The sequence below is a fragment of the Salmo salar genome, chromosome 19 (assembly GCF_965601325.2).
Source record: "Salmo salar chromosome 19, fSalSal1, whole genome shotgun sequence".
Taxonomy (NCBI): domain Eukaryota; kingdom Metazoa; phylum Chordata; class Actinopteri; order Salmoniformes; family Salmonidae; genus Salmo; species Salmo salar.
The window spans coordinates 2,481,039-2,506,671 of record NC_138309.1 but is presented as its reverse complement, the minus strand read 5'-3'; the positions used below and the strand labels follow the sequence as shown (position 1 = coordinate 2,506,671).

At 43.5% G+C, this 25,633-nt stretch overlaps 1 protein-coding gene across 4 annotated transcripts in view; it reads right to left on the bottom strand.

The window, feature by feature from the left end:
* Window positions 1-17,632, bottom strand: part of LOC106578284 (mediator of RNA polymerase II transcription subunit 24) — a 34,524-nt gene extending 16,892 nt beyond the window's left edge. Inside the window, exons 1-19 of one of the 4 annotated variants that reach the window (XM_014156957.3) lie at window positions 17,521-17,632; window positions 16,648-16,778; window positions 16,464-16,546; window positions 10,130-10,168; window positions 9,943-10,016; window positions 9,424-9,647; window positions 7,843-7,954; window positions 7,588-7,738; window positions 7,313-7,426; window positions 7,124-7,177; window positions 3,746-3,831; window positions 3,543-3,629; window positions 3,185-3,284; window positions 2,740-2,882; window positions 2,496-2,533; window positions 2,290-2,372; window positions 1,720-1,898; window positions 1,329-1,428; window positions 802-977 (exon numbers count right to left, since the gene is read on the bottom strand). In XM_014156957.3, the coding sequence (XP_014012432.1) occupies window positions 802-977; window positions 1,329-1,428; window positions 1,720-1,898; window positions 2,290-2,372; window positions 2,496-2,533; window positions 2,740-2,882; window positions 3,185-3,284; window positions 3,543-3,629; window positions 3,746-3,831; window positions 7,124-7,177; window positions 7,313-7,426; window positions 7,588-7,738; window positions 7,843-7,954; window positions 9,424-9,647; window positions 9,943-10,016; window positions 10,130-10,168; window positions 16,464-16,546; window positions 16,648-16,777 (1,973 nt within the window). In that variant the 5' untranslated portion in view covers window position 16,778; window positions 17,521-17,632. The remainder of the gene's footprint in view (window positions 1-801; window positions 978-1,328; window positions 1,429-1,719; window positions 1,899-2,289; window positions 2,373-2,495; window positions 2,534-2,739; window positions 2,883-3,184; window positions 3,285-3,542; window positions 3,630-3,745; window positions 3,832-7,123; window positions 7,178-7,312; window positions 7,427-7,587; window positions 7,739-7,842; window positions 7,955-9,423; window positions 9,648-9,942; window positions 10,017-10,129; window positions 10,169-16,463; window positions 16,547-16,647; window positions 16,779-17,520) is intronic. The other 3 variants (XM_014156958.3, XM_014156959.3, XM_014156960.3) reach the window with 3 other exon arrangements.
* Window positions 17,633-25,633: the final 8,001 nt, after the last annotated feature.

The window sequence follows — 25,633 nt, the reverse complement described above, 5'->3', positions numbered from 1 at the left end:
TACTGATTGTAAAAAGACAGGTGATTAGATAAGTGATCTGTAGTGATTTTTATATATTCTATAATACTGTCATGCACCTTTTTATGAGGATTGGCTTCTGTCTGGCTACTCTACCATAAAGGCCTGATTGGTGGAGTGCTGCAGAGATGGTTGTCCTTCTGGAAGGTTCTCCCATCTCCACAGAGGAACTCTATCAGAGTGACCATCGGGTTCTTGGTCACCTCCCTGACAAAAGCCCTTCTACCCCGATTGCTCAGTTTGGCTGGGAGGCCAGCTCTAGAAAGAGTCTTGGTGGTGGAGGCCACTGTGTTCTCGGGGACCTTCAATGCTACAGAAATGTTCTGGTACCCTTCCCCAGATCTGTGCCTCGACACAATCCTGTCTCGGAGCTCTACGGACAATTCCTTCGACCTCGTGGCTTGGTTTTTGCTCTGACATGCACTGTCAACTGCAGGACCTTATATAGACAGGTGTGTGCCTTTCCAAATCATGTCCAATCAATTGAATTTACCACAGGTGGACTCCAATCAAGTTGTAGAAAGGATGATCAATGGAAACAGGATGCACCTGAGCTCAATTTCGACTCTCATAGCAAGGAGTATGAATACTTACGTAAATATGCTTTTTTTTGTGCAAAGTTTGCTTTGTCATTATGGGGTAGTGTGTAGATTGCTGAGGATGTTTATTTATTTAATCCATTTTAGAATAAGGCTGTAACGTAACAAAATGTGGAGAAAGTCAATGGGTTTGAATACTTTCCGAAGGCACTGTAGTTGACACCGAAGTCTAGTGTGTGTGTACCGTTCATTGTAGAACTGCAGAGTGTTCTCCCCATACAGCGGGGTCATGAGCTGGCGGATCATGGTCTGGGGCTTCTCCCTCTCATCCAGCCCCAGCATCCTCACATGGGCTACCAGCCATGCCACAGCACAGATAGCCATGCTGCATACCTTGCCCTTGATGTTATCTGTTATCTTCTACACTCAAGGGGGGGGGGGGGGGGGGGGGGGTGACAGAGAGCAAGAGGAGAAAGAAAAATGAGAGGGGAAGATGAGTGAGTGTGTGTGTGAACTCTGCGCATGCTTCCGGGCCACTTGTACAACAAATTAATTAACTTTATGAATGGTTTAAATGAGGAAGAGACCAAAAATGAAATAAAAGCAAGCTCTAACCATTTAGTCAGCAGAGCCATTTAGACCTACACTCTATGACCAATCATTTTCCACTATGTCAAGAGCAAGTTCACTTCTGTGATTCAACGGTTCACTGTCTACGTAGTATTTAGCTCAAAGTAGGACAAAATCGACGACACATAATACAGGACTCACCTGTACAGCCTCCACAGACAGCACGCCATTCTCCCAGGCATTCAACACCTCCAAGATGGCCGCCGGCGTGCTGAGGCAAATCTCGTGCCACTTCATCTGACTGACACACAGTGGTAGATAAATTGGTACAGCTTCAAGAAAACAATGGCAATAAATAGATTTAAGGAAGGATAAGAGATTGTGCACAAAGGACTCCAGTTTAAGTAATGTTTTTTCCCCCACTGGTTTAAATTGTGCTCCTCAAAAAGAGAAATTTGAACATGGCGGACAACATTTCAACCATAGCCTGGACTTCTTCCTCTTATTTTTTTAACCCAGCAGCAGAGAAACACTGAATTCCAGTCTGACTCTGACCCTAGAGTGAAAAGATAGTAAGCACCCCATCACTCACACTAGCTTCATCTCAGAGGAGTTGTTGAGGAGGGCCACTAGGCTCTCCACCTTGCCAGACTCGGGCCTGAAGCAGGGGTGGTCTGGGTTCAGGGTCTTGCCCTCTTCTGGCATGCAGGTCTGCAGCCACGTCTCGAAGAACGGGGTCTCCCCCGAGGGGCTGGGATCCGACAGGATCACCTGGAGGGGTCACAACAGAGTCATATGATATAATATGGAGCGGGGGATATTTTTTAAGTACATTTTTGTTTTATTTAACTATCATATAATATAAATCTATATGAGGGACAGGTTCTGACCATGAAACTTACATAACATGACTCATATTACACATCATAGAAATGTGGCAAAGACATCACAGCTGTGCCATTCAGATAGCACAAGCAGAATGCTATTGCGTGTTTTGGCCACCTAGTGGAGCTGTGCTGAAAGAGCAGGACAATGATGCAGAATCTACAGGAGAAGTGAACGGGGGCCTGACCCTAGTTCAGCTCTCCTGCTCTGAAACACTTTCTGAATAAGGACCTAGATCACTTACGTAGATAGCTTTAGTACTAGGTGTGAGACCAACCTCTGATCCGTAGGTCTGCACCACGTGACACAGCATGAGGAAGGATATGTCAAACAGCAGGGCTCGCACTGAGGCCGACTTGGCTGCAACGAGGTAGAAAAAAAAGAGACTCAATGTCAAAATCAAATCCATTTCAAAAACTCCCACACTCGTAAAGTTAAATGTTATTCAAAAAGTCCCATACTCAGCAACACTCATGTACTCACATCCTTCTCCACTGATGTGCTTCGGAAACTCATTCAGCCTGAGAAGCAAAGACAGAGCATCAATAAATAATCTCCTTTAAACACTGTCCCCCTCTTACATCATGTATATTTTGTCCATTTGCCCTTTAAAAAAAAAAAAAAGACTCCACAGTAATATGGTTTGAGTCTGTCAATAAATTGTATTGAACAGTCCTGATGGACTGTTGGGCACACTGTAGCTAAAGTGGCTTGATGTGTGTCTCACTTGATGAACTTCCGGGCGAAGGACTTGAGTTTTCCCGTGGCTGCGGCTGCAGCCAGGAGGAGGTCCAGGCTCTTCCCAGAGAGCATGTGTCCCAGCACCCCCAGAAGGCCCTCTGGAGACTTGGAGTGGTCTGCGTCCACCGTCTAACACAATAGGAGAAGACAGAACACAGTAATGAGAGTGTGATATGGGTGACTTGGAAGTTTCTTAGCAAAAGTTGGAGCTCTGGGATAGCTTTATGATGAGGTGAACTAACTGTCTTTACATCAGTACTTATTCAGGGATATAGTAAAGGATAAAAGTCAGCCTGGTGTTCATTAGGGCACACTGTAGCTAAACATTTTTAAATGGAAAACGATAACAAGCGTTTCTATTAGACAAGTTGAAATAGAACCTCCCCCCTGACTGTAAAGCTAGGTAGGGTTAGCATGGGGAGAACGAGGACCTTGAGGATGTTGGTGACAGTGGGCTCGGCTCGCAGGATGAGGCCTGGGTTGGGCTGGATGTTGGCGTTTTCTGCAGTCTTTAGCCGTGGCGCATACTCCCTGTTCTCAGCCCTCAAGAAAAAGTTGCACACAAGAGATAGAGAAAGAAAGGGAGAAAGAAAGGGAGAGACAGAGGAGAGTGAAAGAAGGAGAGCAAGACACTGACAGACAAGCAAAGAGAGAAAGAGTAATGTAGTGATAGGAAAGAGTGAGAGGAGACAGAATGAAAGATATTAGTGGCAAACTTGATGTATTAATATTGTATCATTCTCTTTCAGTGATGTTACACATATGAAGGGGCAGGATGGCTACCCGTACCGTTTAGAAGTGAGGTTTGTCGTGTTGGAGTCCGACAGGAGAGACAACTTATTGCACTCCTGCAGTAGCATACTTAGACAGTCGCAGCTGTAAAAAACAGACATGAAGTAAAAAGCTTGTCAGACACTGTATAACCTGTCAGAGTGTTATAAACATGCTTATACCATAATGCTTCCTCTGTTCAGTTTTCCATTATAACTCACTTGCATCTCTGGTCCGCCTTGTCCAGCAGTGGTGTGAGCTTCAGCAGGTACTCAAAGGCAATGTTCACATCATCCATAAAGTCCTGCTGCAGATTGACCATAATGCATGTCAAAACAGAGACTAGACCAGCACTCTTCACTATCCTACATTCATATCATTCAGTGGTGATTAATATTGAACATTATACCATGGTATTGTTGAATACTCGTTTCTGATTGGCTTAAAGGGCATTCTAGCTAATTCATCAGCAACCCCTTCATAATCAGAACAAAACTTGAGTGAGATAAAAACATGAGTTTTACTATGACTTTGGCAGTGCATTGCCGGAAAAACCAAGTTTCAGCCCTGGGAAGTAACATTTTAAAGGCCCATCTCTTGGCAACGAAGAGAAAATGTTGCAGTTTTCAAGCTAATATGCTGCAATTCTTCACATTTTGCCATTAGGCAGAGAGAAAACGTTGCAGTTTTAAAGCTTAAATTACAGTGCATTTATGTACAAAAACCAAAAAAAAGGGGGGAATACAAGTATTGAATTCACAAATGGATAATTAGTGAAATACTGTGAATACCAATATCACTGAGCTTCCCAGGCCCATGTTTACCAGGACTAAGAACATAAATTGTAGATTAATAATGACAGTGTTGTATTATCCCACAGATCCTTTTGCCAAAGGTCAACAGTGATGCCAACTTCCACGCATTGGACCCTCTTCACACGCCACATCTCTTATTTCTAACACATTGGGAAAAAGTAGGCCTACTGCTTTTATTTTCTGATTAATATACAGTGTATATTCAGCGCGTTAACTTTTCAACTGAACCTCCAAATTGTTTTGAAATCACAAGTTTATGAACTAAATTATCTTAAGATCAGCAAGGCAACTTGTAGTGCTGTTTTGGCTACATTATTCACCCCTTGTGCTCATTTGCAATTCAGCACTAGGTCCATTAGGCTGTAACAAGGAAAAGGCAGCATTGAGCAGGAATTCTGGTAGTGACCTGACTTGTATAACTGTATGATGAACATTATTTTGCTCTAACAGATTGTGAACCCAAATGTGTAACTGATTCTAGTGGGGACAACAATACATTGAAATATACACTGCTCAAAAAAATAAAGGGAACACTAAAATAACACATCCTAGATCTGAATGAATGAAATAATCTTATTAAATACTTTTTTCTTTACATAGTTGAATGTGCTGACAACAAAATCACACAAAAATAATCAATGGAAATCCAATTTATCAACCCATGGAGGTCTGGATTTGGAGTCACACTCAAAATTAAAGTGGAAAACCACACTACAGGCTGATCCAACTTTGATGTAATGTCCTTAAAACAAGTCAAAATTAGGCTCAGTAGTGTGTGTGGCCTCCACGTGCCTGTATGACCTCCCTACAACGCCTGGGCATGCTCCTGATGAGGTGGCGGATGGTCTCCTGAGGGATCTCCTCCCAGACCTGGACTAAAGCATCCGCCAACTCCTGGACAGTCTGTGGTGCAACGTGGCGTTGGTGGATGGAGCGAGACATGATGTCCCAGATGTGCTCAATTGGATTCAGGTCTGGGGAACGGGCGGGCCAGTCCATAGCATCAATGCCTTCCTCTTGCAGGAACTGCTGACACACTCCAGCCACATGAGGTCTAGCATTGTCTTGCATTAGGAGGAACCCAGGGCCAACCGCACCAGCATATGGTCTCACAAGGGGTCTGAGGATCTCATCTCGGTACCTAATGGCAGTCAGGCTACCTCTGGCGAGCACATGGAGGGCTGTGCGGCCCCCCAAAGAAATGCCACCCCACACCATGACTGACCCACCGCCAAACCGGTCATGCTGGAGGTTGTTGCAGGCAGCAGAACCTTCTCCACGGCATCTCCAGACTCTGTCACATGCTCAGTGTGAACCTGCTTGCATCTGTGAAGAGCACAGGGCGCCAGTGGCGAATTTGCCAATCTTGGTGTTCTCTGGCAAATGCCAAACGTCCTGCACGGTGTTGGGCTGTAAGCACAACCCTCACCTGTGGACGTCGGGCCCTCATACCACCCTCATGGAGTCTGTTTCTGACCGTTTGAGCAGACACATGCACATTTGTGGCCTGCTGGAGGTCCTTTTGCAGGGCTCTGGCAGTGCTCCTCCTTGCACAAAGGCGGAGGTAGCGGTCCTGCTGCTGGGTTGTTGCCCTCCTATGGCCTCCTCCACGTCTCCTGATGTACTGGCCTGTCTCCTGGTAGCGCCTCCATGCTCTGGACACTACGCTGACAGACACAGCAAACCTTCTTGTCACAGCTCGCATTGATGTGCCATCCTGGATGAGCTGCACTACCTGAGCCACTTGTGTGGGTTGTAGACTCCGTCTCATGCTACCACTAGAGTGAAAGCACCACAGGGATTCGAAAGTGACCAAAACATCAGCCAGAAAGCATAGGAACTGAGAAGTGGTCTGTGGTCACCACCTGCAGAACCACTCCTTTATTGGGGGTGTCTTGCTAATTGCCTATAATTGCCACCTGTTGTCTATTCCATTTGCACAACAGCATGTGAAATGTATTGTCAATCAGTGTTGCTTCCTAAGTGGACAGTTTGATTTCACAGAAGTGTGATTGACTTGGAGTTACATTGTGTTGTTTAAGTGTTCCCTTTATTTTTTGAGCAGTGTATTTCAATCCACCCTGGTGATGGGCCATGTGAAAATATGAATTGTAGGAAATTAGCTTTAAAACTGTATTTTTCCTTGGACGGGACGCCCATACTCCCACATTCAGGAGAGATCTCCCTCCAAGGTATCTTCAAAAGTTGTCAGCCCTGTATTCAATAACATTTGTGTTTTCATTTATTTATCTGGCTGCAGACTCCCTGCAGTACCTCCCCTGTTCTAGAGCGTGCATTATTTCCCTACAATAGACGGCATAATTCAATGGCTATGAAGTTCATTCTTACATGTTCTATGTTTGAGCTGCTTTTGAAAGCAAAAAAGTCTAATTAAAAACATTACTGGCATTGCTTAATTCGATTTTCATAATAGCAAGCTAGGACTGATGGCTTGGTTAACCAAGCTACCAAGTCTGTTTGGTTACCAAGGCAACTACTGTAGCTATCCCGTCAACTTGCTAGCTACTTCAGTGAGCTTTGGAACACATTTCAATTATAGCCTTGGTATAAAAGAGATAATCAACTCGGGGCTCTATGCGTTCTCAGGAAAACAATGCAACTCCGTGCATGGTTAGTTGTCGTCTATTATTTTCCACAGAATGCATAGCCCCTCGTTGATTATCCCTTTCATATTTCCAATGTATATTACTGGTAAATAAACTTGAAACAGATCTTATAACCCTTGATTGTTATGGATGTAAAGAGAATAACTCAGTACTATACCTGTACCTTCTCACCCTGGGGATACTTCTTTAGCCTGAGGAGAACCTGGGGGATCTAGAGATGAGAGGATCGTCAGTAAGATGGTGACATCTCATGGGCTCCAATGAAAAGAAAGCATTCAAATGCTTGCTCCAAGGACCATAAAACATTTATATACTGTAACTATCTGGCATTCATTGTGAGAAGTACCTTAAGGAAGGTGAAGGCAGTCCACTTGAGCTCCTCGGTGCCCTCTGGTGACTCGATGAGGCCAGTGAAACACGCCTTCCAGATCTCCAACACAAAGACTGGCGCAGGGATACGCTGCACAGGGGAATGCACCAGGCTTGGGGGTCAATATTCCATTTCAATTCAGTCAATTCAGGAAGTAAACGGATTTACAATTTCCCTCAACTAAAAGTGAAACTCAAAGTGAAAGTTGCATATGCTTTGCATACGTTAACTCTAGACCAATTAAGGCTCACCTGCATCCTCTTGATCATCATCAGCTGCTCCACCAGTGGCTGAGTCTCCCCTGTCAGGTTCATGGTTCCTTCCAGCATGATGAAGGCGTGGACCGAGGGGAACAACGAGTGGTGCGGGGGGTCTGACTGTTCAGACAGAATCGTAGGAATACTGAGGGGGAAGATTGGTCAGATGATTATAAAAACAGCCATCATGGCTTCAATTATTGTTTACAAAGGCCATTGGCTTGTACCCAATAAGTGCTACATTCTCACCTCTTCACCAATGAAATGCACTCCTCCAGCTTGCCTCTCAGTGTCTGATTGGTCAGACTGTTGAGCCCCTCTGTCACTTTGAGCAAAGCTTGCTCCACATTGGTCCAGGAAGCTTTGGAAACATATTTGATGTGGAGTCAAACATACCAATGAAATTCATTAAAATCAAATGCTATAACAATATATTGTTATTTCAGTTTTATCAAAATAATATGCAGCTAACTACATGTAAACTCAGCAAAAAAGAAAAGTCCTCTCACTGTCAACTGCGTTATTTTCAGCAAACTTAACATGTGTAAATATTTGTATGAACCTAACAAGATTCAACAACAGAGACAAACTGAACAAGTTCCACAGACATGTGACTAACAGAAATGGAATAGTGTGTCCCTGAACAAAGGGGGTCAAAATCAAAAGTAAGTCAGTATCTGGTGTGGCCACCAGCTGTTTTAAGTACTGCAGTGCATCTCCTCCTCATAGACTGCACCAGAACACTGACATTCCTGTCTTGCAGGAAATCACGCACAGAACGAGCAGTATGGCTGGTGGCATTGTAATGCTGGAGGGTCATGTCAGGATGAGCCTGCAGGAAGGGTACCACATGAGGGAGGAGGATGTCTTCCCTGTAACGCACAGCGTTGAGATTGCCTGCAATGACAACAAGCTCAGTCCGATGATGCTGTGACACACCGCTCCAGACCATGATGGACCCTCCACCTCCAAATCGATCCCGCTCCAGAGTACAGGCCTCGGTGTAACGCTCATTCCTTCAACGATAAATGCGAATCCGACCATCACCCCTGGTGCGACAAAACCGCGACTCGTCAGTGAAGAGCACTTTTTGCCAGTCCTGTCTGGTCCAACGACGGTGGGTTTGTGTCCATAGGGGACGTTGTTGCCGGTGATGTCTGGTGAGGACCTGCCTTACAACAGGCCTAAAAGCCCTCAGTCCAGACTCTCTCAGCCTACTGCGGACAGTCTGAGCACTGATGGAGGGATTGTGCGTTCCTGGTGTAACTCGGGCAGTTGTTGTTGCCATCCTGTACCTGTCCCGCAGGTGTGATGTTCGGATGTACCGATCCTGTGCAGATGTTGTTACACGTGGTCTGCCACTGCGAGGACGATCAGCTGTCCGTCCTGTCTCAGGCGTCTCACAGTACGGACATTGCAATTTATTGCCCTGGCCACATCTGCAGTCCTCATGCATCCCTGCAGCATGCCTAAGGCACATTCATGCAGATGAGCAGGGACCCTGGGCATCTTTCTTTTGGTATTTTTCAGAGTCAGTAGAAAGGCCTCTTTAGTGTCCTACGTTTTCATAAATGTGACCTTAATTGCCTACTGTCTGTAAGCTGTTAGTGTCTAACGACCGTTCCACAGGTGCATGTTCATTAATTGTTCATGGTTCATTGAACAAGCATGGGAAACAGTGTTAAACCCTTTACAATGAAGATCTGTGAAGTTATTTGGATTTTTATGAATTATCTTTGAAAGAAAGGGTGCTGAATAAGGGACATTTCTTTTTTTGCTGAGTTTAGTTATAGGAAAACCTCTTAGAAGATTCTGTATCCCCTGACTGACCTTGGTCCTCCAGGCGAGCGATATGGACTAGGGCCCTGTTCTTCTGGCTGTTCACCAAATCCCTTAGCCTCTCCAGGCAGGCCCTCAGGTTGGCTTCTGTGCTGGCCGACGGCCCCAGCTCCCTGAGCCTCTCGCAGTACCAGGCGCAGCCAGTCAGGAGCCACACTACCACACCCAGCAGGGCCCGGCACAGCCCGATGCACTCCTCCGCCTTCCCGTGGCAGCTGGGATGGAGGGTGGGTAGGGGTAAAATTGATGTTTGGGATAATTCTGGGGTATCATTTTTCAATGTGAAAGATGACTTGACGGCAGAAATGCACTCACTGAGATAATCATTCAACCAGCAGACTCATAACTATTAGTGCTTCAACCATATTTAATAACAAAAAAGAAACTCGCACCTCTTTCTCGGCAGAGCCAGGATGAAACATTTTCTAGGGCTAACACCATTGTCAAATTTAAAGGAAGGAAGAATATAACGGGATGGGAGCGGGACGGGATAAAGCAAGTGTGTAGTACCTGAGACGGTGGCAGAACATGTCCATTATCTCCAACAGGGACTTGACGCAGAGCTCTCTGGAGAAGTCATCAAACTTCGGAACAAAAAGGTGCATGTCAGACAAGTTGTCATCCGATGAAAGCATGCATGTCTGGTAGCAGTCAGACAGTTATTGGCCAGAGTGACAGAAAGAGGAACCCAACTCACCTTACTGATGGCTAAGAGTACACTTGAATAAGAGACCATCTGAGGAAATACAATGGTTTCTATTAATAATAATTGTGCATAAATCAAGCACCTTTTGTCACTTCTCACCAGCAAATCTCCAACACTGTCTTTCCTACCATGGGAAGAATATGCAGATTAACCCTTCAATATCACAACAACCAAAGACAGATCTTACATTAGTCCAAGCAATATGAAACCAATTTGAGATATTCACTTTTTCATAAAAGCATGAAACTTAGTACACTTGTACTGTTTGGGGCCCTGAACATTTTCAGATAAGGAGCCATCGCAGAAACACCTCCTGCCGGCCATTTTCCATTCCGCCATAATGAAAACATTTATTTTGTGTCATATCTCCTGAACCAAACATGATAACACAGAAAGGGTGAGGTCTGCAACTATGTTTTGTTGGTCAATGATTCCAACAGTGCCATGTACACCAGAAACAATTCTGATTATTATATAAAATGGTAAAGTGCCATGGTAAGCAACGGGAAGAATTCCAATAAAATCACTTTCTGACAACGTACGCAAAATAGTATTATTTCAGCTGTCTTGCCGCCGCTGGTTGTGAAAGTGGATACTGTGTAAATTCAAGGAACACAGGAAGGCCTTTGAAAATATCTGGACACAGATTTTATAATATTAATTTGGGTAGATGCTAATATTTGTCCTATCTCACAATGCGTTTTTTGCATCTCTCACTCTCCATGAGACACCCTCGGAGAGTGGGATAACGGCCAGGGTCTGCAATTATCAACAGTGACTCTGGAGCAATTAAGGTTAATTGCCTTGCTCAAGGGCACAATGACCGATTTTGCACCTTGTCGACTCGGGGATTCGAACTAGCAACCTTTCAGTTACTGGCCAAACGCTCTAACCGCTAGAGAAACCCCTCACCACGGAACGGGCGGTATGAGCTGTGGGTGGGGTCAGCCTGGTCCGACCCTGCCCACCACACGTGTTCATTTGAGGAAGCTTTCCAGACAGACAAGCGATGGGCAGAGCGGGGTTCGTATATAGCTCAGTGGGCATGTTAAGTACAAAAACGTTTTGGTACAGTGCAGATAGAAATGCCATTAATAGAACTGACATGATTCCTTAGAATCAGAGGCATGTTTGTTCTACATAATACATTTCTATCTATCTATCTAAACGTTTGCTAAAGTTGTGTCCTTCCTCCTGCTGAACACTAGCCACAATAACAATTAACCACAAAAGTAGAATTTGCAGTTTGCCTTAAAAAACTCCCTCATTGAAAGCAAAGCAAACAAATACACACAGGGAAGTCATGCCATATTTGGACTAGATTGGAATGTTGTTACATCATTTAAAATGAAATACAATGATTCATTAGTTGGACAAAAAAAAAAAAAACTGTTGAAATCCAACTGTGGAAGTATTAGACTGCATAATTGCATTGAGGGCACTATAAAGCCTTAGCTATGAAATGGAGTATCAGCGTACTCAGTGACAGCCACAGAAAACAATTCTCAAGAGTATAAACAAATATTAGCATCTTAGCTCTTATTGCAGGACATTGACTGTGGAAAATCACCTTCAAAGTCAGTATATTGTGTGCATTGGACAATCATATTGCACTGTACAGTCTAACCCAGGGTTTCCCAAACTTGGTCCTGGGGCACACCCTGGGTGTAGGTTTTGTTTTTTGCCCAAGTACTACACACAGCTGATTCAAATAACCAACTCATCATCAAGCATTGATTATTTCATTCAGCTGTGTAGTGCTAGGTCAAAAGATTTGCACCCAGGGGGGGCCCCTAGGACCGGGTTTGGGAAACCCTGGCCTAACCTATAGATTGTGCCCCCATGAAATGGTGTATCAGCCTACTCAGTGACACCCACAGAACACAACTACAGTGCATTCAGAAAGTATTCAGATCAACTTTTTTCACATTTTGTTACATTACAGCCTTATTCTAAAATGGATTAAATCGTCCCCCCCCCCCCCCCCCCATAAATCTACACACTATACCCCATAGTGACAACGTGAAAACAGGTTTAGAAATGTTTGCAAATGTATTAAAAATAAAAACTGATACCTTATTTACATAAGTATTCAGACCATTTGTGTTGAGACTCGAAATTGAGCTCAGATGCATCCTGTTTCCAATGATCATCCTTGAGATGTTTCTACAACTTGATTGGAAAAACCAAGCCATGAGGTCGAAGGAATTGTCCGCAGAGCTCCGAGAAAGGATTGTGTTGGGGCAAAGATCTGGGGAAGGGTACCAAAACATTTCTGCAGCATTGAAGGACCCCAAGAACACAGTGGCCTCCATTTTAAATAGAAGAAGTTTGGAACCACCAAGACTTCCTAGAGCTGGCCTCCCAGCCAAACTGAGCAATCAGGGGAGAAGGACCTTGCTCGGGGAGGTGACCAATAACCTGATGGTCACTCTGACAGAGCTCCTCTGTGGAGATGGGAGAACCTTCCAGAAGGACAACAACCCTAAGCACACAACCATGACAATGCAGGAGTTGCTTTAGAACAAGGCTCTGAATGTCCTTGAGTGGCCAAGCCAAAGCCCAGACTTGAACCTGATCGAACATCTCCGGAGAGACCTGAAAATAGCTGTGCAGCGACGGTCCCCATCCAACCTGACAGAACTTGAGACAATTTGCTGAGAAGAATGGGAGAACCTCCCCAAATACAGGTGTGCCAAGCTTGTAGCATCATACCCAAGACTTGAGGCTGTAATGTTTTCTGCCCCTCCCAAAAGATAAAAATGTGTAGATAATTGGCCCTATTTCTGGGATTCACTGACAAACAGGACCACACCTGGCCTGCTGAGGAGTGACAGACTCCATCCTAGCTGGAGGGGTGCTCTCATCTATGAACATAGAGCCCTGTCTAACTCCTCTAGCACCACAATGAGAGACTTCACTAAGCTGGCAGGCTGTCTGCCACTAGCACACAGTCAGTGTAGCCAGCTCAGCTATCCCCATTGAGACAATGTTTGCGCCTCGATCTAGGTTGAGCAAAACAAAACATGGCGGTGTTCGCCTTAACAATATCACTGGAATAAAGACCTCCCTTCCTGTCATTATTGATCACCACATTCTTTTGGAGATATTGGAAACCCAAATTGGTCTACACGGACAAGTTCTTGCCTAGTTCAGATCTCATCTGTCGGAAGGATATCGGTTTGTCTCTGTAGATGGTTTGTCTTCCGACAACTCAATTGTAAGTTTCGGCATTCCTCAAGGTTCTGTATTTGGACCACTATTGTTTTCACTATATATTCTAACTCTTGGTGATGTCATTCGGAAACACAATGTCAACATTCACTGCTATGCGGACTACACCCAGATGTACATTTCGATGAAACATGGTGAAGCCCCAAAATGCCTACCCGGAAAGCCTGTGTCTCAGACATAAAGGAAGTGGATGGCAGCAAATGTTTTACTTTTAAACTCGGACAAAACAGAGATGCTAGTTCTAGGTCCCAAGAAACAAAGATCTGCTGTTGGATCTGACAATTCATCTTGATGGTTGTACAGTTGTCTCAAATAAACCTGAAGGATCTCGCCTTTACTCTGGACCCTGATCTCTCTTTTGATGATCATATCAAGAATATTTCAAGGACAGCATTTTTCCATCTTTGTAAAATTGCAAAAATCTGAAACCTTTTGTCCAAAAATGATGCAGAAAAGCTAATCCATGCTTTTGTCACTTCTAGATTAGGCTACTGCAATGCTCTACTCTCCGGCTACCCGGACAAAGCACTAAACTTCAGGTAGTGCTAAACACGGCTGCTAGAATCCTGACTAGGACCAAAACATTTGATCACATTACTCCAGTGCTAGCCTCTACATTGGTTTCTGTTAAGGCTACAACTGATTTCAAGGTTTTACAGCTAACCTACAAATCGTTACATGGGCTTGCTCCGACCCATCTCTCCGATTTGGTCCTGCCGTACATACCTAGACGTATGCTATGGTCACAAGACGCAGGCCTCCTTATTGTTTCTAGAATTTCTAAGCAAACAGCTGGAGGCAGGGCTTTCTCCTATAGAGCTCAATTTTTATGGAATGATGTGCCTATCCATGTGAGAGACGCAGACTCGGTCTCGACATTTAAGTCCTTACTGAAGACTCATCTCTTCAGTAGATCCTATGATTGAGTGTAGTCTGGCCCAGGGTTGCGAAGGTGAACGGCAAGACACTGGAGTGACGAACTGCCCTTGCTGTTTCTGCCTGGCCGGCTCCCCTCTCCACTGGGATTCTCTGCCTCTGACCCTATTACGGGGGCTGAGTCACTGGCTTACTAGTAGTGTTCTTCCATGTCATCCCTAGGAGGGGGTATCACTTGAGTGAGTTGAGTCACAGACGTGATCTTCCTGTCCGGATTTGCTCCCCCTCGGGCTTGTGCGGTGGAGGAGATCTTTGTGGGCTATACTCAGCCTTGTCTCAGGGTAGTCAGTTGGTGGTCCGTTGATATCCCGCTAGTGGTGTGGGGGCTGTGCTTTGGCAAAGTGGGTGTGGTTGTATCCTGCCTGGTTGGCCCTGTCTGGGGGTATTGTCGGACAGTGCCACAGTGTCCCCTGACCCACTGCATGTCTCAGTCTCCAGTATCTATGCTGCAATAGTCTATGTGCCAGGGGGCAAGGGTTAGTCTGTTATATCTGGAGTAATTCTCCTTTCTCCCTCTAATTTTGTCTCTCTCCCTCTCGGAGGACATGAGCCCTAGGATCATGGCTCAGGACTACCTGGCCTGATGACACCTTGCTGTCCCCAGTCCACCTGGTCGTGCTGCTGCTCCAGTTTCAACTGTTCTGCCTGCGGCTAGGGAACCCTGACCTGTTCACCAGACGTGCTACCTCGTCCCGGACCTGCTGTTTTCGACTCCCTCGCTCTACCGCATCTGCTGTCTCTAACTCAATGCTCGGCTATGAAAAGCCAATTGACATTTAAACCTGAGGTACTGACCTGTTGCCCTCTACAACCACTGTGATTATTATTTGACCATGTCAGTCATCTATGAACATTTGAACATCTTGAAGAACAATCTGGCAATGTACTCTTATAATCGCCACCCGGCACAGCCAGAAGAGGACTGGCCACACCTCAGAGACTGGTTCACCTCTAGGTTTCTTCCTAGGTTCCTAGGTTCAATCTAGCTGGCTAGACATCTGATTGAAATATCCCCGACTATTTACTCATTCTCCGTGAGTCAAAGGGTTTTTGTTTGGGGGATTTCTGTTGACATGGCAGAGTTTCCCATTGGACAAAGTGGTGAATGAATGCGCTGCTAACAAGGCAAAACCAGGGGAGCTGACAAATATAACGAGCATACATGAATCATTCACAGAGTTAGGTGTGATTAGAACTTCGATCAAGAAGCCTTGAGCAACACTGGGAATGCAATAAGTGCGTAAACGACAATGAACAAAATAAAAAAGGTGCGTAAACGGCATTTACCCACCACTATATCCCTGGTTGGGTCTGGCAAAACCCATTCATAAACATCAATATCCCGCCAGGCAAGATTGAATCTATATTTGCCTGGCATTTTAGCTATCAATGTAACGTTTGGCGGCGCCTAATCAGTCAGTTCTGTACCTGCCTGTCTGAGTGGCAGTGTGGGTGGAATGAGCGAACTCGCCTGGCAACCAGAGAGCGAAACACGAACAAATAAAATTCGGTAGTCTGCCTGGAAATAAATTCTCTAGACCAAGGCATTTCTAATGTTTTTCATATCAACGTATTTCCTCATTTTCTGTTCTCCTCTCATTTTAATTCAAGTAATTTTTAAGTACCAACTTCAGAAAATGTCTGATTTAAGGTATTCCAGTACTTGAATTTCAGAGGGCCAAACTCAAGTACTTTAAGCACCTTGTGTGAACCCTACACACAGTATCCACATTCACAGGCAGGGGAAAGTTGACAGCGGTATGCCACAGAAATAATATTCTATTGGGTACATTTCTTTCCATGGCAGTCCACCATTATATAATAATCTGAACTGTTTATGTTGTAGTACATGGCACCATTGTAATCCTTGACCAACAAAACATAGGGTTAGACATTACACGTTCTATGTTTCCATGTTTGGTTCAGGAGATATGACGCAAAATACATTATTTGGTTATGGTGGAACGGAAAATGGCCGCTATGAGTCGTTTTTGCGATGGCTCCATATCTGAAAATGTTAAGGGCCTCAAACTGTACAGGTGAACAAAGTTTCATGCTTTTATCAAAAAGTTATAATTTTCACATATCGCCTGGAATGTGTGTATTTTGAGGTCATGTATATGGTAAAATATGGGTTCCAAAATGTAAACCTTACCTGGGAACTGATGGCATACTTGAGGTAGGACAAGATGAGTGGGTTGGGAGAAGGGCCAATCATTGCCTGCTCCATGAGAGCCTCTGGAACATTGGGAAATACAACAATAATGAAATCATACACATTCATTGTTTACTTCCACTTCCCAAGCATTTACATGGATGATCAACATAAATCAGCTGACCTGCCAAGTTGAGGTAGTCCCATGTGGCTCCCTTTGGGAAGTTCTTTTTTATGTTGATGGCCCATTGATAGTCGCTCCAGCGCTCCTTCCAAGCCTGGAGGATGGCTTGTTTCAAATTGACCACCTTCATACTGACAAGAGCCACACACATTATCTATCAACCACATGCCTTACATGGAATTCAAAAGTTCGTTTTTTTGCATATGTCAATGTCATACGATGTATAAGCTCCATGATGTACGTTTTTGTTGGTGAAACTAGCAACAAAGTTGTGCCTAGTCGACACTGCTGGCTCACGACTTAGACGTTATGCATGTACCTCTGGTTCAGATCCGACACGCATGCATGAACCAGAAACAGTCTGGTTGTAAACAAAGTGCTTAGTTGTTTATTCGTATTTGAGAAATTACACCCTGCCCACACAGAATTTGTCCGCGCTCAACCAACATCGTTGCTTTGGTGAGAAGTAACAAAAGTACTTTAGAAATCTGCGAAGGAGATGTTAAAGAATGCTCAGGCGCACGTAACGCGTCGCTATCCCCATGAACCAGGCATAACTACTCTACCGTACCGGATGAGACTTTCTAGCTCGTTTATTGATTTCCCCCGTGTAGACTATGTTTGCAAGACAGTTGTTGACGTATTACAATGTACATTTGAGAAATATAATTATCTACCAAAAACATGACAAGCTAGCAATCTGTCTTCCTCAGCAAAGTGGCTAGCTAGCTACAGCTAGCTGTCTGTCTGTCTGTCTGTCTGTCTGTCTGTGCAGGCAGGGTGAAGTTAAACGAGAGCCCTGGCGTATTCAAGATGAATACTATGATATACGTAGCGTTAGATCGATAAACTACCAGTTAAATTAATACTCACGTGAAACGTCGAGAATGTAACGTTAGCCTAACGTGGTACTCAGTCAGATTTACAAGACAATGAACGCCATCTTTTTCTCTTTTTTTTTTCTATGAAAACAACATCGTTAGCATTGATTGGTCGAGAGAAACCGTTCTGAGTAAACAGCAAGCCGATTGGTTTCTTTCGTTCAAACCTGTCATCACCAATTTTTGCCACTAGATGTCACCAGATTCCCACTTACAGTACCAGTCAAAATTTTGGACACCGAGTATTCAAGGATTTTTCTTAATTTTACTATTTTCTACAATGTAGAATAATAGTGAAGACATCAAAACTATGAAATAACACATATGGAATCATGCTCTTTTGCACACCAGTATTTCTAGTTGCACATCCTCATCTGCACATCTGTCACTTAAGTGTTATTTGCTAAATTGTAATTACTTCGCTATGGCCTATTTATTGCCTTACCTCCTTACTTCATTTGCACACACTGTATACACATTTTCTATTGTGTTATTGACTGTACGTTTGTTTATCCCATGTGTAACTTTGTGTTGTTGTTTTTGTCGCACTGCTTTGCTTAATCTTGGCCAGGTCGCAGTTGTGAGAACTTGTTCTCAACTGGCCAACCTGGTTAAATAAAGGTGAAATAAAAAATTAAAAAATTGTTAAACAAATCAAAATAGATTTTAGATTTTAGACTCTTCAAAGTAGCCACCCTTTGCCTTGATGACAGCATTGCACACTCTTGGCATTCTCTCAACCAGTATGATGAGGTAGTCACCTGGAATGCATTTCAATGCCTTATTAAAAGTTAATTTGTGGAATTTCTTTCCTTTCCTAATGCGTTTGAGCCAATCTATTGTGTTGTGACAAGATAGGGGTGGTATACAGGAGATAGCCAAGACCAAGTCCATATTATGGTAAGAACAGCTCAAATAAGCAAAGAGAAACGACAGTCCATCATTACTTTAAGACATGAAGGTCAGTCAATGTGGAACATTTCAAGAACATTGAACATTTCTTCAAGTGCAGTTGCAAAAACCATCAAGCGCAATGATGACACTGGCTCTCATAAGGACCGCCACATGAAAGGAAGACCCAGTTACCTCTGCTGCAGAGGATAAGTTCATTTGAGTTACCAGCCTCAGAAATTCCAGCCCAAATAGATGAGTTCAAGTAACAGACACATTTCGTGAATCAGGCCTTCATGGTCGAATTGGTGCAAAGAAACAACTAATAAAGGACACCAATAAGAAGAAGAGACCTGCTTGGGCCAAGAAACATGAACAATGGACATTAGACCTGTGGAAATCTCTCCTTTGGTCTAATGAGTCCAAATTTAGATTTTTGGTTCCAACCGCTGTGTCTTTGTGAGACGCAGAGTAGGTGAACAGATCATCTCCGCATGTGTAGTTCCCACCATGAAGCATGGAGGAGGAGGTGTGATGGTGTGGGGGTGCTTTGCTGGTGACACTGTCAGTGATTTATTTAGAATTCAAGGCACACTTAACCAGCATGGCTACCACAGCATTCTGCAGCGATACGCCATCCCATCTGGTTTGCAATTAGCGGGACTATCATTTGTTTTTCAACAGGACATTGACCCAACACACCTCCAGGCTGCGTAAGGGCTATTTGACCAAGAAGGAGAGTGATGGAGTGCTGAATCAGATGACCTGGCCTCCACAGTCACCCGACCTCAACACAACTGAGATGGTTTGGGATGAGTTGGACCGCAGAGTGAAGGAAAAGCAGCCAACAAGTGCTCAGCATATGTGGGAACTCCTTCAAGACTGTTGGAAAAGCATTCCAGGTGAAGCTGGATGAAAGAATGCCAAGTGTGGAAATCTGTCATCAAGACAAAGGGTGGCTACTTTGAAGAATCTAAAATATATTTTGATTTGTTTAACACTTTTTTGGTTACTACATGATTCCATATGTGTTATTTCATAGTTTTGATGTTGTCACGTCCTGGCCAGTATAAGGTTAATTGTTTTGTAGTTTGGTCAGGACGTGGCAGAGGGTATTTGTTTTATGTGGTTCGGGGTGGTGTGTTTGTGTAAAGGGTGTTTGATTTAGTATTTCCGGGTTTTTGGTTGATGGTCTATGTGTTTGTATTCTATGGTTAGTCTGGTATGTGTGTTTCTATGTTTGGTTAATTGGGGTTGGGACTCTCAGTTGAAGGCAGGTGTTGTCTATCTGCCTTTGATTGAGAGTCCCATATATTAGGGTGTGTTTGTGTGGGTGATTGTGGGTGTGCTGTGTTGAGCCTATGCTTTGCAAACTGTCAGTTTATCGGTACGCGTTTGTTGTTTTTGTATTCGTGTTGATTTCATTAAATGTTCAAAATGAACAACTGCACACCTGCTGCGTATTGGTCTACCTTTTCCGATGCGTTCGCATTATCGTCAGAAGACGAAGATACTTGTGACAGATGTCTTCACTATTTTTCTACAATTTAGAAAATAATAAAAATAAAGAAAAACCCTTGAATGAGTAGGTGTATTCAAACTTTTGACTGGTACTGTATGTTTGATGAGCTCCTTGCCACAGAACAATTACATTTTTTGGTTTGGCTGAGAGCTTTGAGTAACAAATCACAGACTTAGACAATTCTAGTGCCAAAAGCCCATTTTAGCATGGGCAGCGCCATTGAGGAATTTCACATGTTGAAGTGGTCAACTGGGTGGGACTTCCTATGGGTTAAAGAAAGGATCACATAATTCCATCCAGTTCACCAGGAGAGGTCAGCCAATGAATTATACTTGTGAACAAACATTCCAACCATTACTGCATGTGGCAGTAATTCGCCAACTCATAGCAGTAGTAGAGGAAGAAAATGGACTACTTCAAAATGGAAATGACCTCAATGGGGCTGCACGTGTTCTCACAGACGCCATAATAGGAAAGATACATAGATGTGTCATCTGTCTATGTCTATGACAAATCCTCACAGAGAATACAGTGGGTTAGGTATAGATTAACAAAAAAAGATGATATGGATACACAATTACTAATTTAATGGTAACATATCACACTAAAAAGGCCACAATAGGCCTACTAGTTCTGAGCCATTAACCGAAATGTTGGATATTTCTGTTTTTTTAAACAACTAATAGACAGACCGATTCAATTATTTGAATTCCATGTTGTACTGTTTTTTTCTGAGCTCAATGTGCACATTGCACCGTTTCTCAATAGATAAATCAGATACAGCCTGAACTGTGCGATGTAGTATGGAGTTGTAGTTTCCAACAGGACCAATATTGTACATAGTGTAATGCTTAAAACGTGGTAATTAACTACAATGACCATAATCCATTAAGCATCTACTTGTCCGGTCTGTGTTTCTTTTACGCCTGCTACGGAAGAGACAGAAGAATGCAGTATTGTGAGGGGGATGTAGAGAGCAGCTGTTGCTTCGTGAGCAGTGGAGGCTGATTGGAGGAGCTATAAGAGGATGGGCTCATTGTAATGGCTGGAATGGAATAAATGGAACGGTATCAAACACGTCAAACATATGGAAACCACGTTCGATTCCGTTCCATTGATTCCATTCCAGCCATTACAATAAGCCCATCCTCCTATAGCTCCTCCCACCAGCCTCCACTGTTCACAAGGTATCTCTACCTGAAAATACATGATCTAAGTGATTGATAGTTGGTATTCAACAATCATAAAAGTATACCTTATTTACTTTGAAGAACTAGTGATTAGTGATTTTTGTCAGAAAGCATAGGCAGCAGCTCTATAGAGATGAGATGACTTGGAATGAAATAATAAAGTCATCAAATAAAACAAATGTAATATACACAACAACTGAAATATTTTATTAACGTAAAGTAATGTGAATAAATGATGGTTAATAAGTGATAAGCAGTAATGGGCAGTCAATACCATCATGGGACTTGAATACATTTTTTTATTCTGTGTTGTTACAGCATTCAACCCACATAATGCCAGTGGTGTAAAGAACTTAAGTAAAAATACTTTAAAGTACTACTTAAGTCGTTTTTTGGGATATCTGTACTTTACTATTTATATTTTTAACAACTTTTACTTTTACTTCACTACATTCATGAACAAAACAATGTACTTTTTACTTCATAGATTTTCCCAGACACTCAAAGTACTCGTTACATTTTGAATGGCTAGCGACAAGAAAATGGTCCAATTCACACACTTATCAAGAGAACATCCCTGGTCACCCCTATTGCCTCTGATCTGGCAGACTCACTAAACACAAATGCTTTGTTTGTAAATGATGTCTGTATGTTGGAGTGTTCCCCTGGTTATCCCTAAATAATAATAAATAAATAAATGGTGCCATCTGGTTTGTTTAGTATATGGAATTTGAAATGATTTCTACTTTTACTTTACTTTCAATACTTAAGTATATTTTAGCATTTACATTTACTTTTGATACTTAGGTATATGTAAAACCATACGTGTTATTATCTGATATCTTACATAATGTAACTATTTAATTTACCACAGTAGATTACCAAAGAGTGAATGAATGATGTGAGAAAGAATGGAATTCTTATGTAATAGGGACATTCATTTTTGGGGTTCTCAGTAAGGTCCTTGTCTGTAGTAGTGGGGACCTGTCACTGTGTCTCCAGTTTCACTTGTCTCTGTCAGCAGCAATGTCCTCTGTCCTCTGTGTGCCCATCTCAGACGCCATATTAGTTCTGTCAGTGGCCCATCCCTAAGGGCCCGTAGTTACCATACAAACCATTGGAGTTGAGAGGTAGTGTAGTGCATTGCATTAAATGCAGAACTCCCTGGTCAAATGCAGGACTCTTCGGTTATTGTTGTGCCTGGCTTAAAGTGGCATAGCCATAGACAATGTCAGGTTGGGCGAGATGCTGTCTCCCCCTAACACCCCATGCCTCCAACCCAGCCTGTCTTTGTGTGGACGTTCTGTTCCCCAGAGCCCCCCTCCACAATGGCTCCCATTCTGCCTGACACAGGAGACTCTGTCTGCGCCGGAGCAGGGCCTGTGTCCACTGGGAACACAGTGATAGAGTAACCTAAGGTATCAGCTGTAAAAGAAACGCCAGAGCAGCTTTTTCTTCCTTTCTGGTCTTGACGAAATAAGAAAATTGTCCGGGGAGGTTCTCTTCTGCACTGTTGAACTAATCCAGTAAATGTGGAGGAGGAGTTAAGATATAGTGTCACCTTGTTAACATCCAAAAGCGGAAGTCGTGCCACAGGCTCTCGTTCCATTTCCCCTGAAAAACGGATGCATCCGGTTGTTTCAGACCCTGCAGAGGATGGTTATAAAGAGACAGTACTCTTGCTGGCATGGATGGAGAGACAGGAGGGTGGAGGGAGGGATAGAGAGATGAGAATCCCATCCTTGCTTTCTCCCAGTAAAAGGGCTATTAGAGCAGGTGATGATGGAGGCCAGTCCACTCACCAGACAGACCAAAAACCTGCTGGTCTTTTCTCATGACTTCACCACACAGGGCACTATTCTAGGCTCTAATAGAGCTAACTAAGGTTACTCAAGAAGCCATTGATACTGGATTTCATTGTGATGAAGTTGGCTAATGCTTCTCATGTTGGAAGAAATTACTAATGTTTTGCTACCTTGGTGCAAAGCCCCTGGATTCAAGGCTGCTGTATGTTTACCACTTAGTAATGTTTCCTGTATCAAGGTTAAATGTAATAAAAATTTGACTCAACAAATTATTTACATAATTATAATAATCCAGTTTGCCTTGTGGCATCAAATACTCCTCACAAGGTGGAGGATTTGCAGTTGAATCATTTTTTATTAGTGTATTACTTTCAAAGCGGAGGTATGCTGATTCAATAGCTAAAGACCTCCAAGCTAAAAGTCTATCACTGAGTGATATAATCTCAATAACTAATAGTAAGAACTTTTGAGAGGTGAAAGTGACCGGAGAGCCACACAGCTTGACGGCAGTCCCTTCAACACGACTGCCAATTGGTTTACTGTCATCACTGTGCCAGAGCCACAGCCACTGGGGAGTGTGATGTGCGGCTAATTAACTTAGCAATATACGCAGGCTCACAGAGTGTAACGATCGTCTGGAAGAGGGGACCAAGATGCAGCGTGGTAAGTGGTCATAATTATATTTAATGAAACACTTTAAAACAAACAAGAAAACGAAAGCCAACAGTTCTGCCAGGTGAACACACACAAGACAGAAAACAACCACCCACAAAACCCAAAGGAAAACAGGCTACCTAAGTATGGCTCCCAATCAGCGACAACGATGTACAGCTGTCCCTGATTGAGAGCCATACCAGGCCAAAACAAAGAAATACAAACACATAGAAAAAAGGACATAGAATGCCCAAAACACACAGAAAAACACCCCCTGCCACGCCCTGACCGAACTACAATAACAAATAACCCCTTTTACTGGTCAGGACGTGACACAGAGAGCATGGCTGGCTATACAGTACTGTACCACACACTCTGGCACCCATAGTCATTCATTCAGTCAGTCAGTCTCCGCTTTTCAAAGGAATTTTTGTGTTGTTGGGTTGTTCCTTATTTCATAGCATTTGAAACAAAGCCCACAGCTGGCCGGGGCGTGTGTGGACATGCTAACTTGGACTACAGAAGGGGCAGCCATTCCCTTGGGTGTCATGGGTGTCTTCCTCACTCTAAAAAGTGCATTAATGGTCAAAACCTGATGATATGACAACTATTGAAAAAGTAAAAATATGTAGTTATTTGACAATACATTTTCTGGTTGCCTCAAAAAGCAGTGGAAACATGTATAAAGGGTAGGGCCAGGAAGGCACAAATTGGTGAGTGGGCCTCAGTGTTTGGGTTGTGTTTGGTTCTCCAGCTGCGGGCTATTTCTTTGGGGCCGGCGTGTCACGTGGCAGGGAGCAGCCTCCGTATGGTAGTTAACAGGTCTGATTTGCCAGGACCGTGGCATGGGTGTTAAGGGAGCAGGCCGGAGCAGTGGTGACACTCAGCCGAGGGGCTCAGACTGCTGCTAATAGACCATTATTGAATTCAAGCCTTTTCAGCTACAGGGTGTACAGCTAGGAACATGCTGGAATCTGAAGAACTGTTTCCGTAGTTTCATTTTTTTAACTTACCTTTTGCCAAATATTAAGAACAAATAGATGACGTTCAACCTTTTTTCCTTGTAATATTTTGCTTTGTTTGGTTCCCAGCACGAAGGGACTGTATATGTTTGTTTGAACTTGCCAGTTTGGGGGCACATTTCAAAGCATATTTACGTAAGTATTCAGATCCTTTGCTATGAGACTCAAAATTGAGCTCAGGTGCATCCTGTTTCCATTGATCATCCTTGAGATGTTTCTACAACTTGATTGGAGTCCACCTGTGGTAAATTCAATTGATTGGACATGATTTGGAAAAGCAAACACCTGTCTATATAAGGTCCCTGTCACGAGCGGAATGAACAGTTTAAGGAGTGAGTCAAACGCAGGAGACTGAGGTCCGTTGGAATAATCTTAATTTAATAAATCCACGGGTAAGTTTCACATACGACTGGGAGCATAACAGTCAGAAAAATTGACAAAAAGAAGCTCCGTTCAAAAGGCAGACGGGGCGCAGCCCGGCAACCCTAATGCCTAGATAATAAAAGTAACACCACACGTAACAACGAACAATCCCGCACAAAATCCTAGCTAACCACAGACAGACTAAATAACCCCCCCACTAATGACAAAACACAAAACAGGTGCAAACAAAAACCAGACATAACTAATAGACACTGAAACACAGATTGGTGGCAGCTAGTAGGCCGGCGACAACGACCGCCGAGCGCCGCCCGACCGAGAAGAGGCGCCCCCTTCTGTGGATGTTGTGACAGTCCCACAGTTGATAGTGCATGTCAGAGTAAAAACCAAGTCATGAGGTCGAAGGAATTCTAATCTAATCAAATAAAATTGAATTTGTCACATGCGTCGAATACAACAGGTGTAGACCTTACAGTGAAATGCTTACTTACAAGCCCTTAGCCCTTAACCAACAATGCAGTTTTAAGAAAAATAGGTGTTAAGTAAAAAATAGATAAGTAAAAAATGTATAATTATAATTAAAGAGCAGCAGTAAAATATCAGTAGCGAGGGTATATACAGGGGGTACCGGTACAGAGTC